We start from the raw sequence: 22,995 nt of genomic DNA, 5'->3' as shown, positions 1-22,995 counted from the left end.
GAGTAGATGTTGTTGGTCGAAAACGTCTTTCATTCACAATGAAACAGAATGGTCTCGCTCGATGCGTCATTTTAGAATGTGTATTTTCATATTAAGAGTTCTTAAAAGTTCTCAACTCAAAGCCCAACCGTCAAAAGGATGCTACAATGTTCGAAATTATCAACTTAACATGCCCCCTTACTTCCTTCGTGACCTCCCACTACTTCATCTACCGAAATGATTAGGCAGATCTCGTTTTTTCTAGCATTAAACCTGCTCATGATCCTTTATAGAGCATGGAGCAGACAGAGAGATGAAAGGACCACCTTCTCCTGCTTGCTTGATCGGAATCTATTCACATTTAGAATAGCTGAAGTGCTACTTAACTTCACTTAGTAGTTGAAACTCGGAGAGACAGAGAGAGTCCTCTCTCATACTTGCCAATTCCAAGGCTGATCAGCAAGGGAATTGGCAGGAACCAACCTTAGTTGCCCCTCGGTAGAGTGAGTCTACTTAGCGAACTGGCAGGACGCGGAGATCGATTGATCAATATGCATATCGAGAGTTGATGGTTGACCGCCGCCCCCCTTGTCCTGCCCCGGCCGGGGAGGCAAAGGGGATTGCTATCGTCACCCTTTCTCCCGGTGTATGTGAAAGAGAAAAAGTGACGCACTTTTTGGATTTTCGGTCTGCGGTTGGTTGGGCCAAAGAACGAGAGTCAGCTTCCTTAAGTCCGTTCTTCCTCAGTAGCTCAGTGGTAGAGCGGTCGGCTGTTAACTGACTGGTCGTAGGTTCGAATCCTACTTGGGGAGATTTGATTCATTCAGAATTCGAATTGATAGTTATAGCTTTTCTGACTAGCGACCCCTGTCCTTCTCCTTTTTTTTTCTAAAGACGCAGCAGAATCGTCAAACGGGACATCAAAAGTGGGAAGTTGATTGTAGGATTTCTATTCCTCACTCTCGTATAGGTGAACTTGGTTCGTTCAATGAAAAGGGATAAGAAGGATCCACTGGGAATGAATGGGCAACCGACAGACATATGCACCAACCAGGCAAGCAGTACTTAACTTTTCCAGCTAACAAATTGCAGACACTGTAAGAGAAATGGAATCTGATGTTCACGGATACTTTAGGTTATATGAACTACTACTTGCTAATATTTCCCCCCAAAAAAAACTAGTACTTGCTAATATGTCAAATTTCACGATAACAATCAATTCGCAGCATGCTCACTTGGTAAGAAGTGGCAACATACTTCAGTTCAGTCTTCATTAGGTGATAATCAGTCCCTGTCTGCACGAACCAGCGTGGCTGCCAAAGTGTTCCTTCCAGAATTGGTCTTCTTGCTTGAAAGGGATCCTTCAATCATGTTTGAACACACAAGAACTTAGAAAAAATGACAAAGAACAAAGACAGTAGTATATGTTCCTTAGTTACAGTAAGAGTTCAATTGGAAAACATATTTTAGACATTTAACAGGAAAATCATATAGATATACGTTGACAATAAAGGAGCAAAACACTTTTTACATCATACAAAATCCCATACCAATGCAATGAAAGAGAAGATTATCTAGCAATGCCAAATTCTACTACCTTCAGTGCTGCAATCTTAAAGGAAAAACTTACTGCTAACAACAGTCAATTAATTTCAGCGGTGTATGAGCCTATCGGCAATGAAACTCTACACAACATTTAGGTTGCCACTGATGATAAATGAAACACTGGTTTCAGTACTTTCAAATACAAATGCAGTTGGTTTGTGTCGACAAAACATGATGCTATGCAGTATGCAGAAGAGATTTCAAAGCAATGTTAAACAAAGATCTATGCAATCTGACAATTATAGATCAGCACTTAATTACAGTAAGATTTGAATTGGAAAACACAGTTTAGACATTTAACAGGACAATTGCATAGGCATACCTTGAAATAGAGGAGCAAAACACTTTTTACATCATACAAATATCTCATACAGATGCAGTAAAGAAAATCAGATTTTCTAGCAATTCCAAATTCCACCTTCAGTGCTGCAATACTATAGAAAGGACTAGAAGAATGCCCGTGCGTTGCAACGGGGCCACATTAACTTTAAGAGTTCAATATCAGTTATGTTAATATTACATTTAATATTCTCATACATATCAAGTGACATTGGCGACATTTTTTACCATCAAATTCTCAGACACACTCTCTCTCCCTCCCTCTTCCTCACTCTCTCTCCCCCTCTCCCTCTCTCTCTCTCTCTCTCTCTCTCTCTCTCTAACACACACACATATCCATCTTATTGGGTACGGGATCATAATCCATCTATTTCACACGCACACGCGCTAGTGCATAACAATATGGATTATGTGTATTATATTTGCCACCACAACTTATATTTCCCCGAGCCACGTCGCTACAGAGCCGAGCTCCCGCCCGACCACCTCGCCGGCATCGAAGGGGAATGGATAAGGGTGACGCCCTGCCTCCCCTGCCCCCCATGGCCTCACTCCTCGACGCCCCCTCTCAGATCCACTTCTCCTCCTCGCTCGCTCGATCCCGTCGATCTGGACGAAGTCAGACGCCACGGCCACCATGACCGACCCCGTCCACACAGCCACTGCTCTCCCTGCAGGCTAGGAGCTTGTCGAGGAGCTCCGAACTCCTCCGCTACTTCGTCTGCGCCAACGAGATCAAGTCCAGCACCCCCGCATCGACGTCGTTGCCGTCTTCCTCAACCTTCGGCCACCGTAACATTGCCGTTCGATCCGCGCCGCCCCGAGCTCCCCTGTCTTCCCCTAGGGCGCCATTGACACCGCCGTGATCTCCTCTTGCCTTTCCCCTGTTTCCCCTCTCGTTTGCTCTCGTTAGGTATTTCGCCGTGGCCGAGAACCGCCGTCCGCCATGGCCATTGCAGGGGTAGCCACCGAGCTCCTCGGATTGACCCCGTGGCACATGCCCGCTCCTATGCGCGCCCATGCCCGAGCCTGCTACTCTTCTTCCGCGCCCGCGGGGGCACTCCCTCTCCATGCCCACGCTTGTGACACACCGCGTCGATCGCGCCCGCCACTGCCGTCGCGCTCGCCGCAGCCACCGCACCACTGTGACCCGCGCGACGCACACCCTGGCCACGCGCCACACTCTCGCTAGCTGCGCTCGCCCCGTCTGCTGCCGCCTATCCCTTCGCTCGCCCCGCAGTCGCGCCCCTGCCTCGCGCCCCCTCCTGTCACGGCCATCTTCTGCCGGCCGCCCCCTCAGCCACGCCGGCCGCTTGCCTCGCCTGCTGCGTGCTGCTTCCTGCTGCTATGCGCTGCTCTACCGCTGGTACACTGCTGCGCCATGTCCTCGACACCGCCGTGGACAAACATGACGGAGGGATTGTCAATGGAGTACGAGGAGGAGGTGGCGGAGAAGGTGTGGAGAGGCAGGAGGTCTGGGGTGGCGTCAGCTGGTTGTGGTGGAGGTGTTTATGCGAGAAGGAGCCGGAGCGGAAGGAGAGGTCACAATTGGAAAGAATCGCAAAAATAATCATAACCTGGAGATCTCATTCCAAAAAAAATCTAATATCGATGGAGGGGTGATTTCCTTCTATAGGTGGAAAACATAGGAAATATTGGTTGTTATCAAGGAAAGGTAAAAATTTAGGGAAGTTTGCAAATGTTAAGAAACTATTTATTGGGAGGAAAGTTTGTGACGTGTCTGTTATTTGTTTCCTAAAATAAATTTCATTAATGAGAGAAATCGATTGATTTAGATAAGTTAGGGTAGTTAGATTAAAATATATTATTTGTTTCCTGAAAATCTGTTATTTGTTTCCTAAGACAAATTGAAGCAATAAAAGGAATCGATTGATTTGCATAATTTAAGAAAGTTAGATCCGTGATTTGTTATACGTTAGGAAAGTTCTGGTTGTAATAAAGAGTGGAGAGAAAAATAAATCGATGGACCAGGGTGGGAGGGGGTGGTGGGAGGAGAGACGAAAAAAACCAGCGAAAATAAACCGTGGAGACTATTCACCAACTGCTTCATTAAAAGTAGAGATTACTGATAATAACGGTCAATTTAGTTGAGGAATCTATGAGCCTATGGGCAATGAAACTCTCCACCACATTTAGGTTGCCACTGATGATAATTGAAACACTAGTTTCAGAAGTTTCAAATACAAATGCAGTTGGTTTGTATCGACAAAAATGATGCTATGCAGTATGCACAAGAGATTTCAAAGCAATGTTAAACAAAGATCTATACAATCTGAATTATAGCAGAGTAAACATGAGCACTTTGTCAATGATCAAACAAAGATCTATACTATCTGACAATGATCAAACAAGCATGTTAATGAAGCATAAATGTACCTGCACAGGGGATGTAGCTCGACTCTAGCCATGTTGGGAGTGTGCAGGGCACAAGAAAACCAGAGGGGCACAGGGTTTGATCGCCGGCTCTTTCTGGAAGATACCGCCCCCCTAAGGATTTCCCCTCAGCCATGTCCACAACAATAAGAAAGTGACCATAGATGACGAACAGAAAATTGGCCCGGAATGGATCGATGGCGGCAATGCACGGTATGTGGTCTTCCAGAACTTTGCACCTTTCAGGGAGAACAGGATTGAATGCTACCTTGTGCTCGAGCGTCCAGCAGCAGCCCTTCTCATCGAGCGAGAAGGAGCTGCACACGAATGGCTTCCTGCTGTTAGACACCTCCACGTAGCGCAGCTTCCCCTCGCTCACCCCCACACGACGGTGCCTGCCCAGCACCGGTGTCCCCGCCAGGTCAATCAGGTCAGGCAGCACGCTGGCCGGTGGCAGCTCCACGAAGCGATGCTCCGGCTGGTCGCTGAAAGGGTCGACAGAGCAGACGCCCCAGGTCGGGTCGAGCCACCACAGCCGGTCGCCGAATGCCACCACCTCGAGGTTCGGGTCTATGCGCATGTCCCGGCTAGCCGGCACCGTGGACGGGCCGGCCAGCCGCCGCTCGTCCCACTCCCCTGTTTCCGACAGGAAACGGCGCACGACGGGGTGGTCCGCTCCCCCGCGGCGGCTGCGGCTGAGCTGAGCGACCACGTACCTCTCGGGTGGGCCGCGGGAGCCCTCGCACTGGGTGAGCAGGCCGAAACCCGTGGAGCAGCCTGCGGTGGACGACCTCGCGAACTCGGTGCCCGGGGCAGGGAGGCGGGCCAGCTGGCCGCTGAGAGGGTTGCAGACGAAGCGCGCGACGTCCGGCTCGCCGGCGTACCCGGCGGCGGCGTCGAACTCGGCCAGACAGCTGTGGCGGAAGGTGCGGTCGACCGGGGCGCGGCAGCGGGTGTCGGAGAAGTCGAGGAGGAGGAGGCCGTCGGGGGTCGCGGCGCGGACGGCGCCGGCGAAGAAGTCCGCGGCGTCGCCGGCGTCGGGGACGACGAGGCGGGCGGGGACGGAGAGCTGGGCCCACAGGTCCTCGTGGAGGTCGAGGGACGCGCGCGACGGCGCCCCCGACGCGTCCGGCGCCGGCTTGGCGTAGAGCATGGCCCACGGAGGGGGCAAGGAGGCCGCCGCGGCCGCGCAGAGGGAGCGGCGGAGGGGCGCCGCGGCGGCGCCGGCGAGGCGTCGGAGCATTTCGCTTGTGGGGGGGTCGGAGGAGGAGAGGGGAGAGGGGTTTGGGATTCTGCTTTGCCCGTGAGCGGTGGCGTGGTGGGGTAAGAAGGAAGGGGTTTGGTTTGGTTGGTGCACATGGACTCAGTCCAGGCGATTCTGACAGCTTTAGCCAAAAGGTCGAGTCCCGTCCAGCTTTAGCCAAAAGGTTGAAGCAGAGAAGACGACAGAGAGGTGTGTTTGAACTCCTGTTTCAGATTATTACTACTATCAAAGTGCCCATATGCTTTCCACCAGCACTAGTAGAAAACAGGGCTTAGGTCACAGGACAGTTTTCACATTAGCCCCGGTTCAGTCACGAACCGGGACTAATGTGAGCATTGGTCCCGGTTCGTGAGCCCAGGGGGCCGGCCGGGGCCTCGTGGGCATTGGTTCCGGTTCGTATGGACCCTTTGGTCCCGGTTGGTGGTACAAACCGGGACCAATGGGCCACGCTTCTGGCCCACCACCCTTTAGTCCCGGTTCATACCACAAACCGGGACTAAAGGGCTGGTCCTAGTTGCGGCCAGTGTTTAGTCCCACCTCGCCAACCGAAGGGCGCTCACACCAGTTTATAAGCCCGTCCCTCTATGCCTTGTTGAGCTTCTATTAAAGTGAAAATAGATGACTTATACAGGAAATTTGACTTAAATTCATAGTAAGTTTCATGGAAATTTATTATGAATTTAGGTTGAATTTTCTCTATAAGTGCATCTATGTTCATTTTTTTATTTATAAAATAAATAAACTTTAATAAATAAATAAAACTAAATAAACCTTAATAAAATAAAATAAAATAAACTATAGTAACTATAATAAATAAACCTTAATAAATTAAGTAAAAATAGCAGCAGTAAAATAAATAAAAATAGCAGCAGTAAAATAAATAAAAATAAAATAATTAATGTAAAATACATAAGTAATTAGAAATAAAATAAATAAATTTTTTGTTGTAAGTAGAAACAAAACCTTTTCAGAGTTCATTTGAAATGCTTTTCAATTTTAGGGTCTTATAGCTCAAAATAATTAGTAAATGCATGAAAAATAACAAATGAAGTCAGAAAAGATTGAAAAATGATGATGTGGCTTTGAATGGTGCATTTTGAACACACAAAAAGTCAGGAGTTCAAATAAGTTTTAAAAAATGAAATCCCTTTGTAACAGACGAGTTTCCGGATGAAATCCTGATACTTTGAAAGAGATTGTCCGTTTTGTACACGAAGTGCATCAAGTTTTTGCCGTAACCCTCTCAACTTTCTTGCACATGCTATGTGGATGAAATGATGATATCATGCCAACTTTCAACCTTTTCAGAGTTCATTTGAAATGCTTTTCAATTTTAGTGTCTTATAGCTCAAAATAATTAGTAAATGCATGAAAAATAACAAATGAAGTCAGAAAGGATTGACAAATGATGATGTAGCTTTGAATGGTGCATTTTGAACACACAAAAAGTCAGGAGTTCAAATAAGTTTAAAAAAATGAAATCCCTTTGTAACAGACGAGTTTCCGGATGAAATCCTAATACTTTGAAAGAGATTGTCCATTTTGTACACGAAGTGCATCCAGTTTTTGCCGTAACCCTCTCAACTTTCTTGCACATGCCGGGACCAAAGCCTTTGCTATATAAGTAGCACTTTGGAAATTTTCTGATTTCCATCGCCAGTGTCCCCCCGCCCGACGACGCCGCGAGCTCGATCTACACCGCCAGGCTGCCCCGCCGTCGTCGCCGTCGCCCGTGCCCCCGAGCCCACGCCATGGCCCGTCGCCGTCGTCCTCCGCCCCCCGCCGCTGTCGCCGTCGGCCTCCGCCGCGCGCCCCCCAGCCATCGCCCCGTACGTCACCGTCGCCGCCCTCCGCCCCCCGGCCCGCCGCGGTCGCCGTCGCCCTCCGCCACCCTGTGAGCGCCGCCCCGATCCCCTCCTCCTCCTCCCTGTAATGGCCGCCGCCGCTGCCGCCGCGCCCCCTAGCTATAGTGTGTGTAGTTTAATTAGATTTGTAATTTAGTTGTATTAATTTGGATGTGTAGTTAGATGTGTAGTTAATTTAGTTGTTGTAATTTAGATGTATTAATTTAGATGTGTAGTTTAGATTTTTCATATTTAGAAGTCATTTATGTATGTTCATATTTAGAAGAAAAAGAGGGAGAGAAAAAAGGAAAATAAGAAGAGGAAGAAGGAGAAGAAGAAGAAGAATAAGAAGAAGAGGAGAGGAAGTAGAGGAGAAATAAATAAGAAGATGAAAAAGAATAAAAAAAAAGAAAAAAAAGTAGAAGAAGAAGAAATAGAGGAGAAGAAGAAGAAATAGACTAATATTCTATTTCTTCTTCTTCTCCTCTATTTCTTCTTCTTCTACTCTTTTTTTCTTTTTTTTCTTCGATCTCCTCCTCTATTCCTTTCTTCTTCTCCTCTTTTTTTTCGTCTTCTTCCTCTTCTTATTTTTTATCGGGTATGTCGTTGTCGATATATGTACCCCCCTCCCCGATAAATTTTAGTAAGTACTACTTAGAAAGTGTTTAATAGAATTAGTTAGAAAAATAATAGAACTAGTTAAACTAGCTATTTTATTTTTAGTAAGTACTACTTTATTCTATTTATAGTAAGGAAATTAATAGAACTAGTTTGTTTTTTTAGTTAAAGCAATCCCGCATCGACGTCGACGATGCCTATCCCGCATCCTCGTCGTCGACTCGGCGGAGGAGGCCGGCTTGATCAGAGGGGCCATGTTCGGGACTGGGCTCCGCCGGGCTGGTTTTGAGAGGTGCTACCTTCCGGCGGGCGTAGGTTGGTGAGGAACCAGCCCGTCGTTGACCCGATCCTTGTTTGGTGGCGCTTGCGTGGGCCAGTGACGGTGCTGAGGCTTCCGGACACCGCGGAGGTGGTACGTCACCGTGTCAGCGAGGAGGACCAGCACGTCCGTCGCTACATGGTTGCGTTGGAGGGGCAGGTTCGACAATACCTGGCAGGTTTTTCAGGGATCTCACTGGAGCTATGATCCTGTGATGGTTCCGTCCCTTTGGGTGTCCACCGCCCGCGCCGATACCCGTCGGGCGCTACTGTTCTAGCTGTACTAGCGATGCTATATGTATGATAGTATTCGAGGTGTATTAGTGATAATATTCGGCGATGTACGGACGCATGGAGATGATGTAGTTTTGCTTATAATTGAATGCATCCTAATTTGAATACTACTTTATTTTGTGATTTGATTTTGCTTATTGAATGCTCAAAGTGGAAAACTACTCCGATCCTACTTTGAATGCTAAAATTGGAGAGCACTATGATTAGTTGATAGCTTATAGGGTTTTTGTTTTCGTAGAAATCTAGGAGCCCCCGGCCCCTCCATCATCCCCGCCGTCGTCCCCGTCACCGCCCCCTCCGACATCGAGGTGAGACCAGCCAAATCCTCTTTTAGAAAGATAATTAAACGATATTTCGGGTTGACTGTAAGTCTGTCGAGTATCCACCATATATGAGAGGACGAAGAATCCCGACTGTTGTCGTGGGGGTAGCTTCTCCTTCGTTCCCGTGTGGTAGACAATTTGGTGTAATGCACTCGAGAACGAAAGGAGGAGCTACCATCACCGACGGTCGCAAATGTCAGAGAGGAATCAGTGAGGGAGAGTTCCACCATATATATATGAGAGGACGAAGAATCCCGACGGTTGTCGTGGGGGTCGCTTCTCCTTTGTTCCCGTGTGCTAGCTAGACATTTTGATGTAATGCACACGGGGACAAAGGGAGGAGCGACCATCACCAACGGTCGAATGTATACACCACGTGAGCTGAGAGTTTTCAAGAAAAGACTCGACAAACCGATAGTCAACCCGTGATGAATAATAATGATCTAACTTAGGTTTTTTAGTACATATATTTAATTGTAGATGTTTAATATTTGAATTATGAACATAGGAAATGTCGTATTCGGACGACGAAAGTCTCCCGGGGGAGTGCGACTGGTGCCACGACGACCGAGGTCAGTGCGACAGGCCTCACCTGGACGAAGATCGGCGCTTCAGTATTAAGCTGGAGGAGACGTTCGACGTTGAAACGGCACGCAACGACGACAAGTGTTATTTTTTCGTAATTAAGCACGACTTCAACTATTTCAACGTGTACTTTTCATCTTTTACAATTCGGCTAGCTTATCCCATGCCATGCAAGATGCTACGTCTTGGAGAGGATGGGTTTTGAAGACCATGAAAGTATGGAAACAAAGAAAATTCACCTAAGGACCCATCATGATATAGATTTTGAAGTAAAGCTGTATAATTCTGAGAACGTAACCCATTTTGGTTGCAAAAATTGGGAAGCATTTTCCAAGATGTATGGTTTTGATGAGGGTATGCTTGTCACCATGGATCTTGGTGATCCTGACATCGAGCAAGACAATATGGACATTTGGGTCCTTGTTGATACGTCTCCAATTCTACCGCTATGTGAGTTTCTTAAATATAGTTATTAGCTAATTTATATTGTTCATTTCAAAATAGTTGACAGCTTATTTTCATTGACAGCTTATTTTGATTGTTCAAACAATGTGCGGAACATGGTAGACAGAACCTACTACACCGATGGCTCTGAGTTAACTTATAAGGAGAAAACTCATCTGGTCGGATTTTGTACTGATATTGAGAATTACAATATCTACAATCAAACTCCTCATCATTATGGTCCTCAATACGTGCCACTAGTGCACGTGTTGAACTACGGTAACTACTATGGAGATACCCTGGTAAGATTTCTTACTATTACGACATCCGTGCATATTTTGCATAGTTCTAAAACTAGTACATTATCATTGCTAACTATGAAGTTATTACTATGTTTTTCAACAGATAATCCTAGAGGATTGTGTGCTCATTTGATGTATCAGAATGGTAGGCTTGATGTTTTGAATATACAACCAGGTCATCCTACGAATCTCAACTGTCCATACCGGATTTCAAAAAGAAGTGGAGACATGCAAATCAAAGAATGGAAAAAATGTATGGACAGTCGCAAGGAGCTTCTTGGAAGCAAAAGGAAGCGAGGCGCAAGAATTGGAGACAGGATGATCTCCATTCTCCATAATGGAGAGTCAGGGTCTATATTGTTTTATGCTATTTTACCTTAAAGAGGGTATTTCGGTCCTACCTAATACTGATGATCATGTGCTAAGAACAATTAAGTAGGGTTGGTTCGATGACTGTGAGGATGATGATCGTATGACTTGTTATTAATAACGAGTAGAAGTTGTATGATGATGATTAGTAGGACTTGTTATTATACATGATGATGCATGATGCGCGCATGAAGAGTTATTATATATCAGCGGGTGAAATGAACATGGATTGGATTGAAGTGAAGGCAACATGCATGTGGTGCGTGTCGAAAGTAGTACAATCCAACCTTGATCAAGTCCGGATTAGTATTACTTTCGACATGCACCACATGTTGCCTTCACTTCAATCTAATCCATGTTTAGGCATAGCAGTACGTAGCGTTGGTAAACCAAGCACGGAGATATAAGAGAGCAAACTTCTCTCTAATAGCTACCTAATAACAACCTAAATTAACCCCCCAAAACCCCCAAACACCCCCCCTTTCAAAAAAACAAAAACCTCAGCTCCTGCCAGGTGCTGACGCGTGGATGCCTATTGGTCCCGGTTGGTGGCACCAACCGGGACCAAAGGCCCTCCTGCCTGGGCTCCCCGCACCGGCCACGTGGACGGCCTTTAGTCCCGGTTCGTGTAAGAACCGGGACTAAAGGGCTAGGGCATTAGTAACGACCCTTTAGTCCCGGTTCCTGAACTAGGACTAAAGGCCCTTATGAACCGGGGTAAAAGCCCCTTTTCCTACTAGTGCAGATATGAAATAAATCAATATATTATCTCCTTTTTTCGGCAAAAATCAATATATTCTCAGGAGCTTTAGAAACAACTTAACACTTAGAAAAGAACTTCGAACTGCAAATATTTAGTTACGGAGGTTGTAGTTTATAACCACCGGGATTCTTAAGTTTTATCTTGATTTAGGTTGTACATAACATTGCAAAACTGTTAAAAAGGCTTGGGCTGTGATCAAAGATAATGTTATGGCTGCAATCCACAAACTGTTCTTGACTGATCATATTAATCTGGAAAAAAGCCAGAGGCATGCCTCATCGAAGATTTCCGCTCGATTAACTTAGTGCACAGTATCCCCAAGATATACTCCAAACTACTTGTTGTCAAACTTAGTGTGCGCATCTGAGAGCTAGTGCATATAAACCAGTCGGCTTTCATCAAGGGCAGTTTTATCGTGTATCCATGAATTTTTATGCTAGTTTGGCAGGTGGCACAGAAGTTACATCGTCGCAAGGCCAAGGGTGCATTGCTGAAGCTGGATATCTCATGAGCATATGATTCGATCTCTTGATCCTTCTTGCTTGAAGTGATGCGTGCAAAAGGGTTCTCAGAGAGACGAAGATCTTGGATTGCCACCTTGCTCACGACGACCAACACCCGGGTTGTCGGAGTAAATGGCCACGGGTAGCCTAACTGACTACACCTGGTTCTTCAGAAAAATTATCAGGCCTTTGGGCCTTCAAGCACTCCAAGCATTTGGGCCGCCTTCCCTGGCCGGCTACCTCTGAAGCCGACTCCCGGAAGGCGACCCAGCCTCAAGCAACCCCTCCCCAGGACGACTACGGGGTGGCCGACTCCAAGAAGCCGGCCAAGAAGCATGCCGACTCCAAGAAGCCGGCCGAGACCACAACCACCAAAGCTGTTCCCACATAACGGCGACAAGACGGGGTGTGGCCACAGTGCGGCCCACTACCCCCGAAGCCCGAGGCGGGCATGGCTGCAGGAGGCCGTACGGGACGGCCGTCTCCCGTGCGGCTCGGCACTGTAGCCATGCTAGCCTCGACGTCATCCACGACAGACTCCCGTACGGCCCACGGGCGGCGGGCCCCTTCAGCCAGAGAGAGGCGTGAAGGCGGCCCGGCCTTTCCCAGTCGGCCAAGAGCGTGGCCGGCCCCCAGAAGCCGGCTACTCCCTTCCTCGAAGCAGGAGCCCCATTAAGGAGACAAGACGAGGTAAGGCTACAGTGAGAGCCCCCGAGGCGGCCCACTGTAGCCACGCTTACCTCGACAAAGCCCTCGTCATCAGAGGCGAGGCTACAGTAAGCAGCCGCCGACAAGACCCTAGGCGATGGGGCCGGCCTGTCGACCAAGGAGCCGGCAGCCGGCGGGACCCACCAGCCGGCGGGACCCAAAAGCCGGCGGAGAAGCCGGCGAGCGTAGACACTGACGGCTGGGACCAGTGCCCAGCCAGATTACCATTGTACCCCCGGGGGGTAGGCCTATATAAACCCCCCAGGGCACCCATGCAAAGGGTTGGCGTCTGAGCATAGTTGGCTTCTAAGCATAGCACACACACACACCATAGAGAGAGAGAAGTTAGAGCTAGCCTTGCTCTTCTTCTCCCTTGAACCCAAACAGCTCTAGGAGCGATTGTAGCTACCTTTCCTTGATCTAGTGATCATGGAGAGACCCCGCAGAGCAGGACTAGGGGTGTTATCTCCTCGGAGAGCCCCGAACCTGGGTAAGATCCGCCGGCGTGCATGTCTTCGCCTCATCCCGTTTCCAGGCACCGGCGACGTCTTATTGGCACCCACAATGATAAGCCACATGTTGGCATATGTCGCACCAACCACCCGACATTTGGCGCCCACCGTGGGGCCAGGTGCACCGTCGTCCGGAGACCTGTTCTGGATGGGAACCCTCTTCCCCCCCCACGAGCGCAGCCAGCCTGCTGTGCCCGATGGCGTTTGCCTCGACGCGCTGCAAGGCGTCGACGACGCCTGCGCAGCGAGCGGCCTCGCCGATCTGCTCGGCGAGACTCGCATCTCTGACGAGCCTGCGTCCGACGCAGGCACCGACTACCCCGAGAGCCGCCTCGTCAGCCTCCTCGACCAACTTCACGTCTCCAGCGAGCATGCTGCAGACATGGAGTCGGTCGGCTCCACCGACCCGATGCTCATCGACTCCGACACAGCATCGCTCGACGCCTACCCCTCCGACGTGGTGGTCTTCGACGACCCCCTCACTCGAGCTGACAGCGGCAGCAGCGCTGTCACCGAAGTGCTGGTCATCAGCCACGTTGCCAACTCGGGCGAGAACGCCCACGACGCCCTGCAAACGGCAATGCACGACCTCTCCGTCCCCATCCCGGCCGATGCTGACGCCGAGACCCTGGAGGCACGCCGCCTCGCCCTCATCGCGGAGGGTCAGAAGATAGCCTCCATGAGACGCCTGACCGAGGCCCACCAGCGCGAAGTCGACCGCGCCGCCTTCGGTACGCCGCCGCCTAGCGGCCCGAGCCGAGCCGGCTTCGTCCAGAAGCGCGGCGCGGCCGTTGCCAGCATGCTGGGCGCAGATCGCCGCGTCTACGCCACCCCGCTCGAGAATCTGCGAGCCGCTCAGGCGGCTGCAGAGGAGCTCAATGGACTGGGAGCCGATGAGCTCCCCTACATGACGAGACGGATCCAGCAGCTGCTCGACGCGGCTGTAGAACGGCACGAAGCCGGCGCCCGTGCTGATAGTCATCCCGCGCGCCGGGAGCACGCCGCGACGTCCTGCTCGCCGACTGCGAGCGGCGCGCGCCAGAAGAAAGACATGGAGCCGGCTGCCAGCCGCAACCGGACTCGCATCACCATCGAGCGCGATGCGGAGGGCCGCCCTCGAGCAGTAGAGCACCAAGGAAATTTGCCCCCTCCTCCGCCTCGAAGAGAAAGACGCCTCACTCCTCCGCCTGTCACACACCCGACTCTTGGCGACCGACTCGGCCACCGAGAAGGAGTCGGCGAGAACGACGCCCGCCACAGGATCGACTGCCTTGCTCGATCCTTGGCGTTAGAAGAAGAAGACGATGTCGGCCCGCCATGTTTTGGCCCCCGCATCCGCGACGAGCCCTTCCCCAAAGGGTTCTCGCTCCCCAGGGACACGCCCAAGTACAACGGCTCGGTGAAGCCGGAAGATTGGCTCATCGACTACTCCACGGCCGTCAGCATAGCCAACGGCAATCGGCGCGTCGCCATGAAGTATGTCCCCCTCATGCTGCAAGGCACGGCACGCACATGGCTCAACAGCCTCAAGCCCTACAGCATCAACAGTTGGCTGGACTTCACCGAAGTCTTCGTCCGCAACTTCACCAGCACCTACAAGCGGCCTCCCAAGCCTCGCCAGCTCTCCCTCTGCGTCCAAGGGCCCAACGAGTCGACCCGCGACTACCTCACGCGGTGGGCCGAGCTCCGCAACTCCTGCGAGGGGGTGCACGAGGTCCAGGCCATCGAGTACTTCACCGCCGGGTGCCGAGAGGGCACCCTCCTCAAGCACCGACTCCTCTGTGACGAGCCGGCTACCCTCGATGAGTTGCTGGTCATCGCCGACAAGTACGCCACTGCCGACTCCTCGATGAAGACCGAGCTCCGAGTAGACGCCTCGGGGAAGGTGATTGCTCCGGCTCTTAGGACGCCGGCTGGCGACCCTAATCGGCGCCCCTACCAGAACGACCACAAGCGCAAGGGCCCCATGCCGACTTCCTCCAGTCGGCAGGTGGCCACAGTTGAAGACGAGCAGCCCGAAGAACGGCCCGCTCCCAAGAAGAAGGGTGGCCGGCCGCCTTGGCAGCCGTCTTTCTCCTACGAGCAAGCTCTCGACGCCCCCTGCAAGTTCCACAGCGGCGCGAAGCCGTCCAACCACACAACCCGAAAATGCCACTGGCTCACCCGCATCACCAAGGGCGAGGGGATGGTGCCGCCTCCGCCTCCCGGCCCGCCGCCTCCAGCCCCCCAGCAGCCGGCGGCTTGGCCGGCAGTCGGTGCCATCCAAGACGAATTTCCCGAAGAGCACGCCGCCTACGTCGTCTTCACCAGTCAAGCCGACGACAAGCGCAGCCGACGCCGACAGCACCAAGAAGTGAATGCAGTCGCCACCAGCACCCCCGAGTTCATGCACTGGTCAGAAAAGCCAATCAGCTGGAGCCAGGCCGACCACCCAGAGGTGATGCCTTCGCCTGGCTCCTATGCAATGGTCTTGGACGTCACCCTCGCGACGGAGAGGCGAGCTGCCAGATTTTCCCGCGTCCTGATAGACGGCGGAAGCAGTATCAACATACTGTACCGCGATACCATGGAGAAGCTGAACATCAAAGCGAAGCAGCTCATGCCGAGCCGCACCGTCTTCCATGGTATCGTCCCTGGCCTGTCTTGCTCCCCAATCGGCAAGACCAAAATGGATGTTCTCTTCGGAGACAAAGATCATTTCCGCCGAGAAGCAATATGGTTCGAGGTAGTGGATTTGGAGAGCCCCTATCATGCACTGCTTGGCCGACCTGCTTTCGCCAAGTTCATGGCTGTGCCCCACTACGCCTACCTGAAGATGAAGATGCCGAGCTCGAAGGGGATCATCACGGTAGCCGGCGACTACAAGAAGTCCATCGAGTGCGCCATGGCCAGTAGCCGGTTGGCCGAGTCCCTCGTGGTGGCAGAAGAGAAGAAGATGTTGGAACGGGTTGTGGCCATGGCCGGCAAGCAGCCGGCCTTGTCCCCCAACCCCAAGGATTGTGATGCGCAGGGCTCCTTCCAGCCTGCCAAAGAGACGAAGAAGATACCTCTGGACCCGGAGAACCCGGAGAGGTTCGCTGTCATTGGGGCGAACTTGGACAGTAAATAGGAAGGCGAGCTCGTCGACTTCCTCCGTGAGAATCGAGACATCTTTGCATGGTCCCCAAAGGACATGCCGGGTGTCCCGAAGGATTTCGCCGAGCACAAATTACATGTCCGAGCTGACGCGAAGCCGGTCAAGCAACCCCTCCGCCGACTGTCAGAAGAGAAGCGAAGAATTATGGGAGAAGAGATAGCCCGGCTCCTTGCCGCCGGCTTTATCATGGAAGTGTTCTTTCCAGAGTGGCTTGCCAACCCAGTTCTGGTTTTGAAGAAGAATAACAAGTGGCGTATGTGTATAGACTACACGAGTTTGAACAAGGCCTGCCCAAAGGATCCGTTTGCTCTGCCACGGATTGACCAAGTGATAGACTCCACAGCCGGATGCGAGCTGTTAAGTTTTTTGGATGCATACTCAGGGTATCATCAGATCAAGTTGGACCCGGCTGACCGCCTGAAGACTGCCTTCATCACACCCTTTGGAGCTTTCTGCTACCTGACAATGACATTCGGCTTGAGAAATGCCGGTGCCACTTTTCAGCGTTGCATGCAGAAATGTCTCTTGAAACAACTCGGCAGAAATGCCCACGTCTACGTAGACGACATTGTGGTGAAGACAGAGAAGCGCGGTACCTTGCTGGAAGACCTGAAAGAAACATTCGCCAACTTGCGCCCATTCCTGGTCTCCGAACGCGGCATTGAGTGCAACCCCGTCAAGATCAAGGCCATCGAGAGGATGGAGATTCCCACCAAACTGCAAGATGTGCAGAAGTTCACTGGCTGCTTAGCCTCTCTGAATCGTTTCATCAGCCGACTAGGCGAGAAGGCCCTCCCCCTGTACCGACTCATGAAGAAGTCCACTCACTTCGAGTGGAATGATCAAGCCGACCAAGCCTTCCATGAGTTGAAGAAAATGCTGACCACTCCGCCTGTCCTGGCTGCGCCGACTGAGAAGGAGCCCATGCTCCTCTACATCACCGCGACTAGCCGAGTCGTCAGCACTGTTGTTGTGGTCCAGCGCCCGGAGGAAGGCCGAGCCCAGCTAGTCCAGAGGCCGGTGTACTATCTCAGCGAAGTGCTATCCAGCTCGAAGCAAAACTACCCGCACTACCAGAAGATGTGCTATGGGGTGTACTTCGCCGCCAAGAAACTGACGCCCTACTTCCAAGAGCACACCATCACGGTCGTATGCACCGCCCCGCTTGCCGAGATCATAGGCAGCCAGGATGCATCCGGCCGGGTGGCTAAATGGGCCATTGCATTGGCGCCCTACACGATCTTCTATCAACCCCGCACCGCCATCAAGTCGCAAGCATTGGCCGACTTCCTCGTCGACTGGGCTGAGACCCAGTACTTACCGCCGGCTCCCGACTCTACCCATTGGCGGATGCACTTTGACGGGTCCAAGATGCGCACCGGCTTGGGAGCCGGCATCGTCCTCACCTCTCCCAAAGGCGACAAGCTCAAGTACACGCTGCAGATCCACTTCGCCGCCTCCAACAACGTGGCCGAGTACGAGGCGCTCGTACACGGGCTCCGGCTAGCCAAAGAGCTTGGCATACGCCGGATCCTTTGCTACGGCGACTCAGACTTGGTGGTCCAGCAATCGTCTGGTGACTGGGACGCCAAGGACGCGAACATGGCGAGCTATCGATTCCTCGTCCAGCAGATCAGCGGATACTTCGTGGGGTGCGAGTTCCTTCACGTGCCAAGGGCCGACAACGACCAAGCAGATGCCCTAGCACGGATCGGCTCCACCCGACAAGCCATACCGACTGGCGTCTCCCTCCAGCGCCTCCTCAAGCCGTCCATCAAGCCGTCACCAGAGTCGGATTCCATCTTCGTACCGCCTGCGCCAGATACAGCCGGATCCGACTGGAGAAATCCCGCAGGCGGCACGGGGACTTCGACAACTGGCCCGGGGACTGCCGTAGTCGCACCCGGCCCGGGGACTTCAGAACCCGGCCCAGGGACTGTAGCAGTCGGCCCGGGGACTGCAACGACACAAGAAGCGGTGGCCGACTCCAATTCAACGCCACCCAACCCACCCACCCGGGTCATGGTGGCCACATTAACAGAAGAAGAAGTCACAGCTCCCTCATGGGCCCAGCCCATCCTCAAGTTCCTAGTCAGCACAGAGCTGCCGGCTGATGAGATCTCAGCAAGACTAGTGCAATGACGAGCCGCAGCATATACAATAATCAACAGAGAGCTTGTGAAGCGCTGCGTCACTGGAGTCTTCCAGCGTTGTGTCGAGCCAGAAAAAGGAGTGGCAATCCTCAAAGACATCCACCAAGGAGAGTGCGGCCACCACGCAGCCTCAAGATCCCTTGTGGCCAAGGCTTTCCGCCATGGTTTCTTCTGGCCGACTGCCTTGGAGGATGCTAAAGATATAGTCAAAAGCTGCAGAGGATGCCAAGTTTTTAGTTCCAAGCAACACCTGCTGGCTTCTGCAAAGGAAAAAGCAGAAAGACAAAAAGCAAAAGTACAAGGAAAGGCCAAATGCATAAGTTATATATAAACATAAAGCCGCCAACAGGCCGGCAATAGACATAAGTTCGAATACACCCAGTGGGTGGAATTGTGCGAATTTAACCAAACATTGTTCTAAAGAGTAACAAGACAGGAAAAGCAAAAGACGGCAGACTAGGGCGCGACATGGAGGCCGGGCTGGTCGGTGAAGGCGGCCTCGCCGGCTGAAGGAGTGGCCGACTAACGTGTCCCGGCTTGACCACCACCTGCGGCAGGAGACACACTCGCGCGCGACGTAGTGCTGGAGGCGCGGTCAGGCTGAGGCTGGCCGACTGCTCCACCAGCCGGCTCGGCGTCTTCACCCTCCTCCTCCTCCTCTTCGCCCTCGTCGCTGGAGTCGATCTCCTCCGCCGAGTCCTCACCATGCGCCGGGTCCAGCCCGAACCATTCCTCCGGCTGGGCGACACCGTTGTCGTCCACCTCGGGAGCGAAGACGCTGGTGTCGGTGTAGTCGGCGATTGCCGAAGCCCGCCGGATAATGGCCGGCCGTGCCGGCTCCAGCTCTGTATCGGCTTGCTGCCGCCAGGTAGCCAGCTGATCCAGGCTCAAGCCGGGATACCAGGCCTTGACGAACTCCAGCGCCCGCCTGGCACCGGAGAGAGCCACCGAGGCCTTCCAAGCCTCGAAGCGGCCGACTGCCACCTCCAGCCAGTCGGCGGTCCGACTGGGGGTGCGAGGGACCACTTGGCCGGGCCAGAGGGCGGCCAAGACCTGCGCCCCGGCAAGCTGAAGCCGGTGGAGCAGCCAGTGAGCCGGCTGGATGCGAGCCTGGATCGCCAGGAGCTGTTCTTCCAGCGAGCGGCCGGCGGTTGGCGAGATCTCAAAGCCAGCCTTCCTTCGCGCTTGGCGACGGGCCTCGATGGTCTGGTTGGCGGCAGTAGAATAGCCGGGGAAATACTCTGCGCAAGAAAGAAGAAGAAAGGAAGAAAAGAACACCAAAATCAGAAAACAAGCCAAAGAGGCAGATGGCAAGAAAGGACGGAGAGGTAGGCAGCTTACCGTCAACCAGATCTTCGATCTGGCCGTAGCCAGAGACCAGAGTCTACCTGGCCTCAGCCCAGCCGGCCGCCTCCGTCTCGAACTCGTCCTGGAGAGTGGCTTCGCGATCCTGCGCAGCCTTCAGGGCCGCCTTGTGGCCTTCCTCCTGGTCGGCCAGCTTCTTGACCAGGCGGTCGCGCTCCTGCACCAAGGCGGCGAGCTCGGCATCCTTGGCACGAAGAGCAGTCTGAGATTCCCCCAGCTGTGCCCTCAGACTGGCGTTGGCCGCTGCAGAGACGGCAGGAAAAGAAGAACAATAAGAAGTCGTCAAGGAAGATCCGACCCGACTGCTCAGCAGTCGGCCCGAATCTCGGGTACTACACCCAGTGGGTGCGCTGACGCTCCCCCACATGAGATAAAGGACAAAGCACGTACCTCGGCTCTCAGTAAGGTCGGCGGTCTTCTAAGTCAGCTCCCGAGCCTGGGAGTTGAAGGCGGCCGCTCGAAGGTTGTGGTAGTCCTGCAAGATGGACAGAAGACCGAAGTAAGAACAAGAATAGCAAAAGGCAAATCCTCCAAGAAGTTCCAAGCCGCCTGCTCAGCAGCCGACTCGGAACTCGGGGACTACACCCAGTGGGTGCGCTGACGCGCCCCCACAGAAGAAACCAAGATCAAGAAGAAGCAAGATGGGAATACTAACCCGGATGGCCGCCCGCGTTGCGAGGATCTCGTCGGTGAACTGCCTCAGCGCCGCGGCTTGGCTTTGGAGCCGGGTCCGGACGTCTTGTGCAGCCACGTTCACCACGGCCGTCCCTCCGCCTGGCGTCCACCCTGAGGTAGCGCTGGCCGCCTCCGCATCTCGGGCCGACGAGCTAGAACCCACGGCCGGCTGTGGCTCCGACGCGGCCTTCTGCGGCTTCGACGCGGCCTTCCCTGCGCGCCGGCTCGGCAGAATCCGGACCGCCGTCTCAGCCCTCGCGGCCGGCTCGCCCTCCGCCGACTGTGCAGGCGGCGGATCAGGCCAGCCGCCTTGGGCCGCCCCAGTTGGCGGGGTCGGCTCCGGCGCCTTCTCCAAGATGATGACGTCGTCGCCACTTCCCCCCAACCCTGGCCGGTCGCCGCTGGCTCCCCCTGGCGAGGGCTCCATGTCCCCGGGCGGCATGACGCGCAGCGGGGTGACCATCAAAACCTCCCCTGCCGCCGCCGCGGCCTCAGCCTCTGCCTGGGCCCTGGCTGCGGCATCGGCGAGTGCCTTCGCCGCCTCCTCCTCCCGTGCCGCCTGGGCGGCGGCTGCCCTCCGTGCCTCCACCTCCCGCGCCTCTCGCTCCGCCCGCGCCTCCCGTGCGTTCCTTTCTGTCGCCTCCTGGAGGTCGGCATGGGGGTCCACGCGGCGGGTGGTGCTCCCAGAGCCCCTTGGCGACTCGACGACGGAACCGGCAGCCGCTCGCTCGAGCGACAGCGGAGCCCTGAGCATTGGAGAAGAAGACAAGAGCTCAAGAACCACCAAAGAAAAGAAAGAAAGAGAGTACACAAAGAAAGCGAACTTACGCCGACACGGTCTGCGGTTGCTTCACCACCTTGCGGAAGCGAGCCGCCTTTGCGGCCGCCTCCTCCCGCCTGGTGGCTGCCGCCCCGACCCTGGGCTTCTTCGTTCGGCTGCCGAACAAGCCCTGGGCGGCGCGACGCTTCTGACCTCCACCCCGAGCAGGCTGCGCGGAGGAGGAACCCGCGCCGCGTCCAGATGCCGGCTGGCGGCGCGGGACGGCTTCGGCCTCATCGTCGTCCGGCCAGTCGTCAAAGGTGGCGCTGAGCCCGGAGCCGCCTGCTTCGCCGCCGGCTTGGCCACCACCCGGCTCGACGTCGGCGTCCATACCAGCCGCCGCCAGGTCGGGGTCCTCCAGATCGTGTTCGGCCCGGTCGAGGACGAACCGGCGCTCCGCGTCTGACCCGCCGGCCGGCCGAAGCAGAGGGCTCTGTCGAAAAGCAAACCGACTAAGTTAGAGTCGGCTAAGAGGATCTCGGCAACAAATCAAAGAAAAAGAAAAAGAGACAAGGAGAACAGTAGGCGGCGGATTGGCTCGGCTATATGGCTCCTTGCCGAACTGCCACTCTTCGGTGAGTTTGCAGTTCGCAAGGTAGTTCACCATGTAGGCGACCTCTGTGCGCGGCATCTCCTTGGTGCACATTCGGCTCGGATCGAGCTGGCCGCTCATCTGCCCGATCAGATGAGGCCGGCTCTGGAGCGGAAGGACCCGACGCGTGACGAACGCGGCCAGAAGATTGGGCCCCGTCAGGCCCTCCGACTGGACCATCACCCGCAGTCGGGCGATGGCAGTGTTTCCAGCCGGCGACAGCGTTACAGCCCGGAAGGACCACTGGGGCAGCCTGCCCGCCGGTGGGCCGGCTACGTAAGCCGGCAGGTTGATGTAGTCGCCCCGTGGAGCGATATTCCGCACGTAGAAGTACGACTTCTGCCACTTCTTCACCGATTGGATCAGTGTGATGACGGGGAAGGGGTTGTCGGCGGCCGATCTCCGCGACGCGATGAAGGCGCCAGTCTGAGCCGGCACGCCCCGCATGCGCGTGCCCAGCTTCGACTGGAAGAACTCCCCCCAGAGCTCAAGGGTGGGGAGGATGCCGAGGTAGCCCTTGCACAGGGTGACGAAGGCGGACATCAGCACCACCACGTTTGGGGTGAGATGGTGCGGCTGGAGCTGATAGAAGTCGAGCCAGGAGCGGAAGAAGGCGCTCAGTGGGAGGCCGATGCCGCGCAAGAAGTGCGAGCGGAAGACCACCCGCTCGCCCTCCTGCGGCTCCGGCGTGATTTCCTTCGCCGGCGCGAGGCGGACCTCCACCTTGTCCGCGGCCGGCAGCCGCCGAGTCTTGCGGAGGAAATCGACGTGGTCTTCGTGCACGTTGGAGCCGTCCCAATCCCCGCCGTACTGCTCCGTGGCGGGAGGCATGGCGAAAGCTAGCACGGCGGCGGAGGAATGCGCGGTGGAAGAGCGCGGCGGCGAGGCGCTGTCGCAAGAGTGGGCGAGCGAAGAAGACGGTGGAAGTAGGAGGAGCGTGCGAGGGCCTGCTGCCCTCCACCTCCCCCTACTTATAGCCTCACGAGGCGAGGCCGAAGAGGCCGGACGTGGGGGAGACGTGGGATTAACTGCGCCCACTCCCCCCACGTCTCGCGATTACTGCGCATAAATGCGAGCGGAAACTGCCGCA

The 22,995-nt window shown here is 54.0% G+C and overlaps 1 protein-coding gene and 1 non-coding gene across 2 annotated transcripts; one reads left to right on the top strand and one right to left on the bottom strand.

Moving 5' to 3' along the window:
- Nucleotides 1–719: 719 nt before the first annotated feature.
- On the top strand, nt 720–791 carry TRNAN-GUU (transfer RNA asparagine (anticodon GUU)). The gene has a single exon. It is a non-coding gene; the product is annotated as a tRNA-Asn (tRNA).
- Nucleotides 792–1,021: 230 nt separating this feature from the next.
- On the bottom strand, nt 1,022–5,615 carry LOC109768282 (uncharacterized). The gene is made up of 2 exons (XM_020327016.4): nt 4,321–5,615; nt 1,022–1,340 (listed from the first exon to the last, which is right to left on the bottom strand). The coding sequence occupies exons 1-2, from the start codon at nt 5,558–5,560 to the stop codon at nt 1,264–1,266; spliced, it is 1,317 nt and encodes a 438-aa protein (XP_020182605.1). The 5' UTR covers nt 5,561–5,615; the 3' UTR covers nt 1,022–1,263.
- Between the last annotated feature and the right edge of the window lie 17,380 nt (nt 5,616–22,995).

Source organism: Aegilops tauschii, chromosome 1 (assembly GCF_002575655.3).
Source record: "Aegilops tauschii subsp. strangulata cultivar AL8/78 chromosome 1, Aet v6.0, whole genome shotgun sequence".
Classification (NCBI taxonomy): domain Eukaryota; kingdom Viridiplantae; phylum Streptophyta; class Magnoliopsida; order Poales; family Poaceae; genus Aegilops; species Aegilops tauschii.
Note: the sequence above shows the minus strand (reverse complement) of the source record. Positions and strands in the feature narration are given on the sequence as shown.

Excerpts from the sequence above, each read along its gene's own strand:
- LOC109768282 (XM_020327016.4), bottom strand. The coding sequence starts at position 5,560 with ATGCTCCGACGCCTCGCCGGCGCCGCCGCGGCGCCCCTCCGCCGCTCC. Across the intron at positions 1,341-4,320 it reads GAGCTACATCCCCTGTGCAG|GATCCCTTTCAAGCAAGAAG; the intron begins GTACATTTATGC and ends ACATGATTGAAG.